At 39.1% G+C, this 16,171-nt stretch overlaps 1 protein-coding gene across 1 annotated transcript; it reads right to left on the bottom strand.

Annotated features, from left to right (window-relative positions):
- Positions 1–12,533: 12,533 nt before the first annotated feature.
- Positions 12,534–15,842, bottom strand: LOC110938022 (universal stress protein PHOS32). Its single transcript, XM_022180496.2, has 4 exons — positions 15,524–15,842; positions 15,311–15,420; positions 13,861–13,979; positions 12,534–12,784 (listed from the first exon to the last, which is right to left on the bottom strand). The coding sequence occupies exons 1-4, from the start codon at positions 15,696–15,698 to the stop codon at positions 12,706–12,708; spliced, it is 483 nt and encodes a 160-aa protein (XP_022036188.1). The 5' UTR covers positions 15,699–15,842; the 3' UTR covers positions 12,534–12,705.
- Between the last annotated feature and the right edge of the window lie 329 nt (positions 15,843–16,171).

A 16,171-nucleotide genomic window follows, 5' to 3' on the forward strand; every position in this document is an offset into this window, starting at 1 on the left:
CGTATGTTATCTTACCTTTATATTGCTTTCCTTCGTATTTTTTTAAAGTATACTCAAATTTCAGTTTATCTTATGTTTTGAACTAGTTTTTGCCCCGCCCGCGTTGCGGGGCAATAAGGCAAATATTTATCTCTCATAACATGTATGTCTGTACAGAGGGTAAAATCGGAATTATATTTTGAACAGGAGGCGAAATCATAATTTTAAACTGAGAGCAAAATCATAACTTTGAGCTAGGAGGAAAACATAATTTTATTTTTAATTGTGGGAAAAAACGTAATTTTTAGCTGAGGGAGATCGTAATTTTGAGCTAGAGAAAAAAAACAACATTTTATTTTTAACTGAGGGCAAAAACGTAATTTTAAATGGAGGGCGAAACCGTAATTTTAAACTGGGAACAAAAATAAAAAAAAGGGTTTTTGAACCGAGGGCAAAAGCGTATTTTAAGCTAGGGTAAAATTATAATTTTATTTTGAGCTGGGGGCAAAAACGTAATTTTAAACGAAGGACGAAAGCGTAATTTTAAACTGGTAATAAAATTAAATAAATAATGAGTTGGTCCAATAGGGAAGTGACATGCAGCTAATAATTTTGAGCTAAGGGGAAAACATCATTTTATTTTGAACTGAAGGCAGAAACGTAATTTTGAGCTGAGGGCAGAATCGTAATTTTGAGCTAGAGGGAAAAACAACATTTTATTTTGAACTGAGGGCAAAAACGTAATTTTAAACGGAGGGCGAAACCGTAATTTTAAACTGGGAACAAAATTAAAAATAAGTTTTTGAATCGAGGTCAAAAGCGTAATTTTGAGCTAAGGGCCGTATAATTTTATTTTGAGCTGGGGGCGAAAATGTAATTTTAGTTAGGGGCAAAATAGGGTAATTTTATTTTTTTAGCTGGGAGTAAAACCGCAATTTTAAACGAAGGACGAAAGCGTAATTTTAAACTGGAAATAAAATTAAATTAAAATATATCGGTACAATAGGAAAGTATTCCTTTTAACTTGTAAAATGTATAATTCCTTTTAACTTGTAAAATGTATATGTAGGGTAATTTCTGTAACACCCCCAAATTCCACCTGCGGAAACCTCGCGAGGCGTGTTACGCATCAGAGTTCGAGCCACCAATCACATTGAACCAATGATAAATATTTAGATAAGTCATGACATTAATTACCAAATAAGATGTCTACATGATATCTATTCTCAAAAGTTGTGTAGCGGAAGCATGTAATCGTTTCATAATAATAATCAAAGTCAATGCATTGTTTATAAGTGAATCCAAGAGTCTCGATCCATGACCACTCCAGCACTCCCAGATAGCAAGTCCATGTTCCGAACGTTAACGACCTACAAGCATGCAAACAAGTGTGTCAGACTACGCTGGTGAGTTCAAAGTGTTGCTTACGTGTTGTGTTACCAGATATATGTTAATGCGATTCAATGTTGTGTTACGATGTTGCTCAAGTTAGTTACCCTAGGGACTACGCCCTTACATAACCGAGGAGTGTGCCTCTTAGCAACCCACTATGTTGTCCAGTTAGTTACCCTAGGGGAACCGCCCTTACGTAACCGAGGAGTGTGCCTCTAAACAACCATAGTGAAACCCAGATAATTAGTACCTAATAGCGCTATCAACTAATTACCCCCATTGCCCTCCAGGCAATAACCAAAACCGATTAAGTTGTTTACCCAATGTTTCCCTTCCAAATGTTTACCAGTTGTCCCAAACCACCGGGACGCATGCTTGAGAAAATGCAATGAACTCACCTGGGGTTGCTCGGTATGATACACGAAAAGTTCTTGAACTAAGGGTGTTCAACCACGTCCTAACAGGGTTACCATACAAGTCAGGTTTTGACTTAAGTAATGCACGCATGATTACACATAGTCTAACAGGTTATTAACACGCATTGATCATGGAAAACACGTATAACACATTAGCAGCCAACCCCATAACATACTAATTACTGGTATGATTTAATAGATTGGGCTCGCACAATTTAAATAGCCCTGTGCGATTCACCCGGTGAAGCCCTACAATACCCGACCCAAAAACCAAAGAAAACCCAAATACATCGGCGTACACATACTCAGTCCAACATATAATTAAATAGTCCCTTATTGTGCGATCCATACCTCGTGTGCGACCAGTCTCGTTACCCAGCCCATAATATAAACATACGGCCCAACTAACAAACAAATAATACAAAATATCACAAAAGGCTAAATGCCCTAGCGGCCGACCCTAGATACCGCCGCCAAACATCACTGGACCAACAAACTCATTCCACTAAAAGTCAATCGGCATATGGCCAGTTTTCGGATCCATCATCATCATCACATTAAATAAGGATCAAGTTTGAAAACAAAATCACCCATCACATGCTTGACCGTCCATCACCACCAATCAAGTAATTCATGGAACTTACAATATGAATTTCTTATTCCACTACATGACCTCACATAAGCTAATGATTATGTTCTTGTAACTTGTGCACCTCTAGCCATAAATATATATATGTAGTCGCCACTTTTAATGGGTAGCATTTCACCCACCATAGGTTTATAATAAGCTGACACCACACAAGTCTCTAACATTATTGGACCAAAAAGTTTAGTGGGTTTTGACTATTATATAACATATACATATTATATACCTAGTATATGCACATGCTTGAAACCACACATAGCCGCCCAAAGAAACACACGATTGGACCGACACTACACATGTCAGCCGACAACTCCCTTATCTAATCCTCATGCATTTGTTTTTATAATTCACAAGTTCTTACTTGATCGCACATGGCCGTTATGCTCCTATTCAGATTATTTAAATTTTATGCAGCCATGTAACTTCACCCTATAGGCCCTCACAACCGATTGTAATCAATATTCATGAATATACTTACACACAAACCGATATTAGCCACTAATCATGCAACTTCAATTTCATGTCTAACCGATTAGTCATGCAAGATACTATTAACTAACACAAATTTCATAAACACAAGGAAATCTTAAAGTGTAGGGACTAACCGGAAGCACAGGTTAAACAAGATAGAGTCTCGAGATAGGGGGCTTCGTCCACTGATGATGCGCTTTGGGAAAGGTGAAGGGATTAGGGTTTACAATTATCTCAATTTACTTATATAATTCTACGCAGCAAGATATTAGGAGATGGGCTCAATATTAAAAGAAGGTGGGTTCGGTTTAGTTGGGTGGATTTGTAGGACCGAGTTGGGCTCTAGGCCCAATCATATGTGTTGTGGTTTTCCTGTTTACACTCGTGACCCAGCACGTGCTACTTAACTGAGTTATTACAACGTCTAGATTTTTAACGGAGTTAAGATCATAACAAATTAAAACGTAACTAACCTTGGAAATTCGGGTTGTCACATCATCCCCAACTTGAAAGAAATTTCGTCCCGAAATTTGGTACGCACTCACTGAGAAAGCTAGATAAGTCAAAGCTAGGTAAGTTATATCGTTTGCTGGTTTTCCTGAGGTGTCACATCCTCCCCAACTTGAAAGAAATTTCGTCCCGAAATTCACCAGTGATACCAAGAGTTGGTGCAATCCTTTGAACAATTGAGAATATCGAAGTTTAAACATGTCCTTCCGTTCCTATGTGAACTTCTGTCCACGTATTGGAGTTTAACAAGCCCTCACGATTGTCATAAGACTCCTGCTAACGAACCTTGACTTCTTAGCCCATGCTTTCGATAGATTCCCTGATATATCCAACTGATCCGATGACCTCCAATTCTGGTAAGGGCATCATCGTTTGTTCCTGTATTCCGAATGCCTCACGCGTCGTAAAGTAAGCTTGCCAAAGAATGGGACCCAAATGTGTCCAGTTATGTAGTAAGCGTCGTCTGCCTTCTGTTCTAATCGCTGTCGTGAGCCACGTATGACTTCGGCTTTGACATTTTCGGGTTTCAATGCTTTTACCGGAGCATTTCGTATCTGTAGCACTCGCACGCGCCGAGGTAAAGTGTCCTTCCGACTGAGGGCGTCAGCCACAACATTGGCCTTGCCTGGATGGTACTTGATAACGCTTTCGTAATCGTTCAGTAGTTCAACCCATCGTCGTTGACGCATGTTTGAATCCTTCTGCTTAAGAGTATACTCGAGACTCAAGTGATCGGTGTATTCGTGCACCGGGTACCGTACAGGTAGTGTCGCCATATTCTAAGCGCGGAAACTGCGGCTCCCAGCTCTAAATCGTGTGTCGTGTAATTCCGTTCGTGATTCTTAAGTTGGCGCGGAGCGTAAGCAATGACCTTGTCGCACTGCATTAATACACACCCGAGACCTTGGATGGATGCGTCACAATATACTATGAAATCGTCTGTGCCCTCTGGCAAAGAGAAAATAAGTGCGCTGCAAAGCCTATCCTTCAGGTGCTGAAAAGCAGTCTCCTGGTGCTCTCCCCAACGATAGGTGACACCCTTCTGTGCCAGTAGTGTAAGTGGCTGCGCAATCTTCGGGAAATCCTTGGTATACCGTCCGTAGTAACCTGCCAAACCCAAGAATTGGCGTATCTCCATTGGCGTACGTGGTGCAGGCCAGTTCCTGATCGAGTCTCCCTTGGATGGATTGACATGGATCCCATCCTTGTTCACCACGTGGCCTAGAAAGTAGACTTCACGAAGCCAGGAGTTGCATTTCAAAAACTTAGCGCACAGCTGTTCCTTCTGAAGAAGCTTCAAAATAAGGCGTAGATGCTGCTCGTGTTCCTCCTGACTCTTGGAGTAGATTGGAAATGTCGTCGATGAAGACAATGGAGAACTTGTCTAGTTAGGGTTTGTACACCCTGTTCACAAGGTTCATAGATACAGCAGGTGCGTTCAATAATATCTAACCATCCATCACATCAAACATAAAGTATAGTAGTTAAAATAATTCATAAAACCCAATACGATTGATGTTCAAACCAAACTTTGTTTGAGTAGCGAAAACATAAAAATGAAAACCCAAAATAAGTTATAAGTTCAAATATCGTCCATCGCGTTCCCTTATCCTAACACGAAAGCTCAACCCCTTGCCCCGTTGCCATTGCTGTTGTTTCCAGCATTGTCGTTATTCTGGCGGTTGTTGTTGTTGGCGTTCTGGTTTAACTGAGGGCAATCCCGTTTAAAGTGACCCTCATCACCACACTGATAGCACCCCTTCCTGAAGCCCTGGTTCTGCTGGGGTGGTTGCCCCTGTTGTCCTTGGTTTTGCTGGTTCTGTTGCTGCTGGTGTTTGGGTTGTGAGGCCCTACAATCCCTGGCCTCATGGCCTGACTTACCACATTTGTTACATGTCCGACCACACGGCCCCCAATGATGATAGCCACACCTGTTGCATCGTGGCTTCCTCCCTGCATACGAACCCTGGCTGTGGTCGCTTCCCTGGCCTGGATTGACAGAAGACGACTGGCTGATGTTGCGGCTGCTGTTGTCTGGCCTTTTCTGAGTCTGGCCAGCACTAGATGCTTTGTCATGATCACTCCACTTCCGCTTGTTATCATTAGTGGACGCAGTGGCAGTGGGTGTAGCAGCAATAGCGGCCGAAATACGCGGAGGTAACGAATCGCTTTCCACCTCTTGGTCCACAATCTTATGAGTCAGACGAACGATCTGTGTCAGATCATTGAGATGGGCTGCAGTGACCAAGCTCTTCACACGTGGAGGCAACCCTTTGATGAATAACTCAATCCTCCGGGACATAGGCCGAGACAAGTTCGGGCACATGTCGGCCAGTTCGTACGATCTCTTCACATACGCTTCGACTTCAGATCCAACCATCTTCAAGTTGTAGTATTCATTTTCCAACTTCTGGACCTCGTCCCGAGGACAGTACTCCTCCCTGATCAGTTCTTTAAAGTCTTCCCAGGTTGTCGCATTCGCTGCCTCGATGCCCAATAACTGTACCTGGGCGTTCCACCACGTTAGGGCACCATCTGCCAAGGTACCCGCAGCATATTTCACCCTGTCCCCAGCGGGACAGTTACAGATAGCAAACACAGACTCTGCTTTCTCGAACCATCTTAGGAGTCCCACAGCCCCTTCAGTCCCGGTGAAGGTCTGTGGCTTACAGTCCATAAACATTTTGAATGTGCACGCAGGCTGGTTAGGTTGAGGTTGCGCTTGTTGACCTAGATGACGGAAGGGAACACATTATAGGGGTGAAAAGACGTGTACGTGGTATAAGAGTAAAAAAAAAATACTTGGTACATTCCGTACCAGCTTGATAGGCTGCTAAAGCCTCAGCCACGCGAGTATTGATTAGGGTAGTCAACTCAGCCTGAGTCATGGTGATGTTACCACGTCCGTGTCCTCGTCCGCTCATGTTTCTATAGTTGGGAATAAACTGATTTAGGAATCGAAACGAGATAGGAGTCAAGTATCATACTGATATTTACGTACTACCAAGTTCACACATAGTCAGGCAGAACCCTTCTCACGCTCGATAAGCCTCACTGGGACTTGCATGCACCCCGCGTTATTATTAAGTGTGCACCCATAATAATAAGGCAATTTGCATGATTATCTCAGTGCCTCTTAGCTTGCGCTCAAAGCTTCCCCTCGTTCAAACAACACAACAGATGATATCACAGTTTTATGGTTTACATGAGTCAAAGAGTAGTGTCACACTATCGAGTCACTATGGTGTTAAATGTTTCAGTTCATGTATGCTGTGAGTGTGTGACTGCTAAGCAAGCAATGCATAAAGTGAGAGAGAGACGGACCTTGCAATCTGGAGCTGAGTGTCATGATCGATTTTCGAAGGTATTCGGTTATAGTCTGGTTTTACAAAAACGTTTTAAAACCTAGTTCACTATAACCAGTGGCTCTGATACCAACTGTAACACCCCCAAATTCCACCTGCGGAAACCTCGCGAGGCGTGTTACGCATCAGAGTTCGAGCCACCAATCACATTGAACCAATGATAAATATTTAGATAAGTCATGACATTAATTACCAAATAAGATGTCTACATGATATCTATTCTCAAAAGTTGTGTAGCGGAAGCATGTAATCGTTTCATAATAATAATCAAAGTCAATGCATTGTTTATAAGTGAATCCAAGAGTCTCGATCCATGACCACTCCAGCACTCCCAGATAGCAAGTCCATGTTCCGAACGTTAACGACCTACAAGCATGCAAACAAGTGTGTCAGACTACGCTGGTGAGTTCAAAGTGTTGCTTACGTGTTGTGTTACCAGATATATGTTAATGCGATTCAATGTTGTGTTACGATGTTGCTCAAGTTAGTTACCCTAGGGACTACGCCCTTACATAACCGAGGAGTGTGCCTCTTAGCAACCCACTATGTTGTCCAGTTAGTTACCCTAGGGGAACCGCCCTTACGTAACCGAGGAGTGTGCCTCTAAACAACCATAGTGAAACCCAGATAATTAGTACCTAATAGCGCTATCAACTAATTACCCCCATTGCCCTCCAGGCAATAACCAAAACCGATTAAGTTGTTTACCCAATGTTTCCCTTCCAAATGTTTACCAGTTGTCCCAAACCACCGGGACGCATGCTTGAGAAAATGCAATGAACTCACCTGGGGTTGCTCGGTATGATACACGAAAAGTTCTTGAACTAAGGGTGTTCAACCACGTCCTAACAGGGTTACCATACAAGTCAGGTTTTGACTTAAGTAATGCACGCATGATTACACATAGTCTAACAGGTTATTAACACGCATTGATCATGGAAAACACGTATAACACATTAGCAGCCAACCCCATAACATACTAATTACTGGTATGATTTAATAGATTGGGCTCGCACAATTTAAATAGCCCTGTGCGATTCACCCGGTGAAGCCCTACAATACCCGACCCAAAAACCAAAGAAAACCCAAATACATCGGCGTACACATACTCAGTCCAACATATAATTAAATAGTCCCTTATTGTGCGATCCATACCTCGTGTGCGACCAGTCTCGTTACCCAGCCCATAATATAAACATACGGCCCAACTAACAAACAAATAATACAAAATATCACAAAAGGCTAAATGCCCTAGCGGCCGACCCTAGATACCGCCGCCAAACATCACTGGACCAACAAACTCATTCCACTAAAAGTCAATCGGCATATGGCCAGTTTTCGGATCCATCATCATCATCACATTAAATAAGGATCAAGTTTGAAAACAAAATCACCCATCACATGCTTGACCGTCCATCACCACCAATCAAGTAATTCATGGAACTTACAATATGAATTTCTTATTCCACTACATGACCTCACATAAGCTAATGATTATGTTCTTGTAACTTGTGCACCTCTAGCCATAAATATATATATGTAGTCGCCACTTTTAATGGGTAGCATTTCACCCACCATAGGTTTATAATAAGCTGACACCACACAAGTCTCTAACATTATTGGACCAAAAAGTTTAGTGGGTTTTGACTATTATATAACATATACATATTATATACCTAGTATATGCACATGCTTGAAACCACACATAGCCGCCCAAAGAAACACACGATTGGACCGACACTACACATGTCAGCCGACAACTCCCTTATCTAATCCTCATGCATTTGTTTTTATAATTCACAAGTTCTTACTTGATCGCACATGGCCGTTATGCTCCTATTCAGATTATTTAAATTTTATGCAGCCATGTAACTTCACCCTATGGGCCCTCACAACCGATTGTAATCAATATTCATGAATATACTTACACACAAACCGATATTAGCCACTAATCATGCAACTTCAATTTCATGTCTAACCGATTAGTCATGCAAGATACTATTAACTAACACAAATTTCATAAACACAAGGAAATCTTAAAGTGTAGGGACTAACCGGAAGCACAGGTTAAACAAGATAGAGTCTCGAGATAGGGGGCTTCGTCCACTGATGATGCGCTTTGGGAAAGGTGAAGGGATTAGGGTTTACAATTATCTCAATTTACTTATATAATTCTACGCAGCAAGATATTAGGAGATGGGCTCAATATTAAAAGAAGGTGGGTTCGGTTTAGTTGGGTGGATTTGTAGGACCGAGTTGGGCTCTAGGCCCAATCATATGTGTTGTGGTTTTCCTGTTTACACTCGTGACCCAGCACGTGCTACTTAACTGAGTTATTACAACGTCTAGATTTTTAACGGAGTTAAGATCATAACAAATTAAAACGTAACTAACCTTGGAAATTCGGGTTGTCACATCATCCCCAACTTGAAAGAAATTTCGTCCCGAAATTTGGTACGCACTCACTGAGAAAGCTAGATAAGTCAAAGCTAGGTAAGTTATATCGTTTGCTGGTTTTCCTGAGGTGTCACAATTTCAACCACGTGAACAACTATTTAAAGATTTAAAGTTTAATCATAAATAACAATAGTGATATTTAGATTTTAGTTGGTTAGTTGCTTTAGTCAAGAGATCTTATAAAACTTGCTCTAGCTTGTTGGCCAAAATTGATGTTTAGTCTATATTTTTTCCTAAAGGTAGTCCGATAATAGTTCTTAGTTTACAATTTCAGTTCCTGGAGTTTACACCCAATCGCACATAAAACCCTCAATTGAAAAAATGGCCAATCTCAATTGGAATCAATCAGGTCCCTCCCACTAACAGACCATTTGTAATTCAGTGAAAATACTAAAATACCCCCACAACTTTAGTTACCATTTCAGTCCCTGAACATATAATTCATATATTCGGATATTCCCTCCATATTCAAAACTTTTTCCTAATCTAGTAATCAACTACCGGTTATCCTTCATTAATTAGCAATATGATGTTCTTAACAGCAACAACAACCCGTAATAAGACATGTAACCAGAATTGAACTCTGTTTGACCTTTAGAACTTGAAATGTGTTTGACTTTTAGAACATGAAATGGGTTTGACTTTTAGAACTTGAATTGGGTCTTACTTTTACAACTTGAATTGGGGTTGACCTTCGCGATTGCAAGTGAGTTGTAGTTGCAGAACTTGAACTGCCTTCATTATCACAGGTTTGACTAGTTATTCTGGTCAAACAGGTCAAGCAACGCCTACCAAAGTGTATCATCCCTGTTCAAAGTATAAGCATTAGAAGTTGAAATGGGTTTGACTTTAAGAACTTGAATTGGGATTGACCTTCACAACTTCAAATGAGTTTTAGTTTTATAACTTGAACTGCCTTCACTTACTCAGAGACAGTGGCGGATCTTGCCCGTTGAACGTGTCAGGGCCGAAAGACACGGGCACTAAAAAAAACCTGGGCAAGCCCAGGCCAAACATAGTATATATAAAAAATTTCGATCGAAATGCGGAAAATTAGCACTACTGCCGAAAAACTTGCCCGGGTCATGGCCCTGCCATAGGCCTTCTATGAACCGCCCCTGCTCAGAGGTATAACTAACTCACATTATGCATAACTATCCTAAATCAAAGTGCTATTTGTGCAAACCAAAGTGTATCATCTCCGTTCTATTTATAACTAACTCAGTTTATGCATAACTGTCCTAAATCTTATTGTACCCTGATCAAGTTAAGGGCTTGATTATCACAGCCCTGAGTATAAGTCCGGTTGTGCAAACCAAAGTGTATCATCCCTGTTTTATTTATAACTAACTCACATTATTCGCAGTTAAATGGTCCTTTACCAACTACTAACACAATCAAGATAGAATACAAAATCTTATGGTAGATCTCCCTAACTAATATATTACAAACGATTCCTTAATATGCTGAAAATTAAACGATCAAGTGTTCAAATTCTACGTGGATTAATGATTTCACTTACGAAAGCAAGTCCTCAATTCAGTGAGTGTCATATGTTTTCAGTTTTAGCTTGTGAAAGTAAACCCTCAATCCATGAGAACTAAATACTTTCAAAATAAACTTATTACTTAGAAGTCTAACTACACATTAACATGATATATAAGACGTGTAGGATCTAGAAATCTAGAATTGACATGCTAACACAAAAATGGGCACATAATATTGGTCATATGTTCAAAACTACAAAACTTGCACAAACTGATGAATTAAGAAATTACATCACATAAATTCTTGTAAATGGATATTTTGATGTATATCCCCGTCTAGGGAAAATTGTATGTACTCATCATATTAACAATAATATATGCTCTCACTTTGAATGGCAAACATCTACTCCTAAAATCTACACCACTTGTCTTCAATGAAACTTAAACGCTCACTTTTTGGAAGAGAGACACCAAAGCAACACATTGATACCAGGCAACCATTGAGCTACAAGCCCTCAAATCCGAGTTTCATATATTGAGCTTCACTTACACGTTTAAATGAGAATATAAATGAGCATAATGTATCGTTATATAACAACTCTTATCATCTACATCTATATATATAATAATAAAAATATATGAAAAGCGATTGCATATGCTAAAATAATTTAGAGTAAATTACGTTTTTGGCCCCTGTGGTTATGTCACTTTTACTATATTAGCCCAAAATAATAATTTTTAACATATCTGCCCCCATAGTCTCTATAACTAACCATTTTGGCCCCTAAGTCTAACCATTTTAGCCCCCATGGTATAACTAACCATTTTGGCCCCCATGATCTCTAGACTTAGGGGCCAAAATGGTTAGTTATAGAAACCATGGGGGCAGATATGTTAAAAATTCTTATTTTGGGCTAATATAGTAAAAGTGATATAACCACAAGGGCCAAAAACGTAATTTACTCAATAATTTAAAATGGACGGAGTTTGAGCTTGTAAGATCACCCCACGCGCCGGGGGCGTTTTGGCCAAAATTTGTGTTTGGCGTTATAGTGAAAACACCTGGTGTGTGTTGTGTTTGTTGAATTGTCCAAAGGGAAATTAAAGAAAAAGAAATTAAATTAAATTAAATATTTGGGTAATCATTATTGGGGCATTATAACCATTATACCACTTTTGAACTTCACCTCCAATGATGCCCCATATGCCACATGTCACATAACCCCCAACGAAGGGGCATTATGTTAATGCCCCACCACACTTGTTCTAAATACCTCATGAACAAAGCTCAAGCTTCATATGTATGTCTTAACTATAGCTGAACTTGTAAAAATTACTCACGAGTCGAGTTAGATGTCACACATTTGACTTAAAATGAACCACTTGAAACTCTAAATTCTCTCATTATAAATGAGCTAGGCTTGACGTTTAGTTTAGTTTAGTTCGAGCTCAGCTTAGACTTGTGTAAGCATGGTCGAATCTTAGCCCCCCCCCCCCCCTAGAGGTGTAAATTTATTGAATTCTTTTTATGTATTGAACCCTGCACCCCCTGGTTTTTCTCCTTTAAAAAATTTTCGGCCCCTCTATTTAAAAGTTCAAGATCCGTCACGTTGTAAATTCGTAGAATCGTAGATGTAACTGATTGTGCTGTCAATGTATATCCTCATTGGTGGCGCATTACTCCAAGATCAACGCTGCAACGCATGTCGCATGACTCCAAATTTATTCAGGCCACAACATTTTAACAAAGGTACATATTAGGCCTACCATTGTTAGCCCAAGAAAATAAAGAGGATAAATGAGGCTCCGGTTTATATGATTTGTTGTCCAAGATAATTTATTTAAAAGCAACTTCAACGATATATAAATATGTTTCAACTTTGCATGTCACACAACACAGATCTGAGACAAATATAAATAAAGGATAACACAACTGCATGAAGTAGTAATACATCATGCATTATTGATAGTACCTAACAAGATCAAGGCTTCTCTTTGACAATGGTAACTGGACAAGGTGCATGAGTCACCAAATAGTTTGTCACACTTCCTAGTATTATCCTGCAATATTGCAATCACACGATAAACCGTTATTTTTACACAACATACATAACTTTAGGTTAGAGTAAATTACGATTTTGGTCCCTATGGTTATATCACTTTTACCCTTTTAGCCCAAAAAGAAATCTTTTAACATCTGAGTCTCCAATGTCTTTTTTTCTAACCCTTTTGGCCCCTAAAAGTAAATGGATGGGGTTAGTGTTAGGGCCAAAAGGGTTAGAAAAAAAGATGTTGGGGGCTCAGATGTTAAAAGATTCTTTTTTGGGATAAAAGGTTATATTTTATAGTAATCACATTTTTCATATATTTTATGGACCAACAAAAATCTATTAAAAAGACCAAATTCGAACCGAAAATCATCTAACTAGCCCGTGAATAGCGATTGAAACCTAATATCAGACAAATCCGGGGTTAAAGTTAACTAAAGAAAACCCGGTTTTGGACCAGGCTGATACTGACGGGTAGCAAGCCACGCGTCCACTATTGGGCTATAACTGTAACCGGGACACAAACAAGAGTATTCGCCTATTCGGATACTAGTTTAGGTTAATTACTTTCACTCAAATGTTACACACTCCTAGCTAAAATGGTCACTTGACAAAACACAATTATCTCAACACTGAACTGGACATGACTAGAAATCCAAATCGCCTACATAACCACTCCGGTCAAGTGCCCCTGAACCGCCTTTGTTTGGACCAGCCGGTTGCTGGTCTGATTGGTTGAACCGGCGAACAACATCGTGGTTGGACCGGATTTTCAAAATTTAAATACTTATTTATTTATTTATTTTTTTTTTTTACTTTTTGCCCTTCCAAAATCTCATCAACCATTTCAAATTCTATATTTTGTTTATTCTAGCAATTTTATCAAGATTACAAATCAACATCAATATTCATCTTTAAACCATTTATGATGTCATCCGGTTTTAAAAAACGTTCGACATGTCCAACCAACAAACTAGTAAAACATGTTTGATGACCGATCCAGTTACGAAAACATTTCACAAACAATTCAGACAACTTTAAGGAAAATAAGTATAGGATAAGACACAATACAGAAAATTAAGAAGATACCTCTTGAGAGTACTCAGTCCTCTGCTACCCATGACCAATGTATCCAGCTTCAGTTCCTCAATCGCTTCAACCAGCTTCTCCCTTGCGTCTCCCCAGTACAATTTCGCCACAACTTGAATCTAATCAAACATTTCAAAAATCATATATAAGAATCATAGTTGTCAATAGTGATTATAGTGGTCGCTATAGCGTGCTATATAGCGAAGCGATGTACTGTCGCCATTATGGTCACAACGACTGATAGCGAGAATAGCGACACCTTAACTTTTTTTATTTTTTTAATATAAATAGCAATTAAATATAGCTATAAAATAGCTAGATTTTAGGTTTTTGTTAAATATACATGTAAAATAACATATATACCAGGGTACTTTAATATAATATATATAAAAGTTAAAAAAAAAGTCTACTGTATCGCTATTTATAAAATAGCCGCCCACAATTTATCGCTATTCGCTATGTAGTATGTAGGTACTTTATCGCTATTTGTCGCTATTCACCATTAACAACTATGATAAGAATGTGATAAACCAAATTTAACCTCACAAACTATGTAGTTAATATCCCAATATATCAACCGATATATCAGTGATATATCGGTTATCAGTCCCTTGATGAGATATCGGTACAAACTATCGGTCAGAATATCGGTACCGATAATATCAGCGATATTGACCGATATTGGACCATGATTTGACCGACATATCACCGATTTTCCTGATAGCAGTACCTTTCTTCTTAGTTCTACCATCTGTCTTTCTTCTTATTGCTGCTATTAGTGTTTTAAGTCTTAGTAATTTCCTACTTACTACAATTGTTAGTGTTTTGCAAGTTGCAAAAGGTTAATTTGTTAACGGTAGGAAAGTATACTGAATTGTTAGTGTTAAATTGCTATATATATAAATTTAGCATAATATTAAAATCACTGATATCCCACCGCGATAACCGATATCTCAAATATCGGCCCCTGACCGATATCCGATATTTTACCGCATTAACTACTTAGCTCACAAATCTCTTAAATCTACACCTTTTCCGTTAATAACCTATAACCACTATTCCTGTATAGTTATCATCCAAATCCATAAATCAAAGTTCAGATCACAGAACTCTAACTGTAAATTTCCGCTACAGTTTGTTTAAATTCATTTTGTTAACCTAAAACCTTGAATACCAGCTATCAACGACACGGAAAGCTCTGTAAAGTTAAAAAAAAAAAAAAAAAAAAAAGGTCGCCGATTGCTAGTTTGCTACTAAAACCTAACAAAACTTTTCAAAATTGAAAACAGATCAGTCAACCTAAATCCGATTCTAAACGTCATATCGATCCAGCGATCGAACTATAAAGTTGTATTAACCAGATTCAGCATCTAGAACATATATAAATCATAAATCTGAATCAAAAATTTAAATCAACAACAATAAAATATGTAAATCAGAAAACTGAAACCTCTTTTTGTCTAGCTCCAGTATCAAGTATATCAAGCACATCAATATCCGTTTTCAAATCATACTTTGCCATAACTTCCGGCACACGAAACTCCACCAACGGAATCAAAGCTGATCACAAAAAAAAAAAAAGAAAAAAAAAATCAATGAGTAACGTAGTGAAAAAGAAAAGAATGGAAAGAGAATAAGGAGTAGTTGATGGATCGGAGGTTACGAGAGCCAGAAGTCTCCCAGAGTTTGTTGCGAGACTCGTCGCCAGAAAGAGATTTGGTGTGGATGATGTAGAAGGTATCACCTTTGTCAGCTAAGTTATCGATCGCCCATTGGAGAGCGGATTTGCTGCTTTTTGAGAAATCCATTGCTATGCCTACTTTACGATCCTTCACCATTTTTTTGTGTTGTGTGAGATGGAATCACGGGATGAGTTTGAAGGTGAAGTTGTTGGAAAAGTGAGAATAGAGAGACAAATGAGGCTTGATGAATACTATGGAGAGAGAGAGAGAGAGAGAGAGAGAGAATGAGGATGACACGCATGCTCTCACGCTAGTTTAAATAAAGTATATATTTTGAAAAAAATGGGAATAATCGTACAACAAGCACATGGTATTGAAGTATTGAGTATTGGGGTCAAGTTATTCTATAAAGGCTTCTAATTGTAAGAAGTGTAAGAAAGATTTATAGAGTGATAAGTGTCCAATAACCTAAAACTAAACTCACTACATCACCACCAAAAACCTAAACACCCACCCCACCTCACCACCACCCAAAAACCTAACCCCCCCCCCCACCAAAAAACCTAAACCCCCCCCCCCCCCAACACCCCCCCAAAAACCTAAAAAAAAAAATCTAAAAAAACTAAACA

Source organism: Helianthus annuus, chromosome 4, assembly GCF_002127325.2.
Source record: "Helianthus annuus cultivar XRQ/B chromosome 4, HanXRQr2.0-SUNRISE, whole genome shotgun sequence".
Classification (NCBI taxonomy): domain Eukaryota; kingdom Viridiplantae; phylum Streptophyta; class Magnoliopsida; order Asterales; family Asteraceae; genus Helianthus; species Helianthus annuus.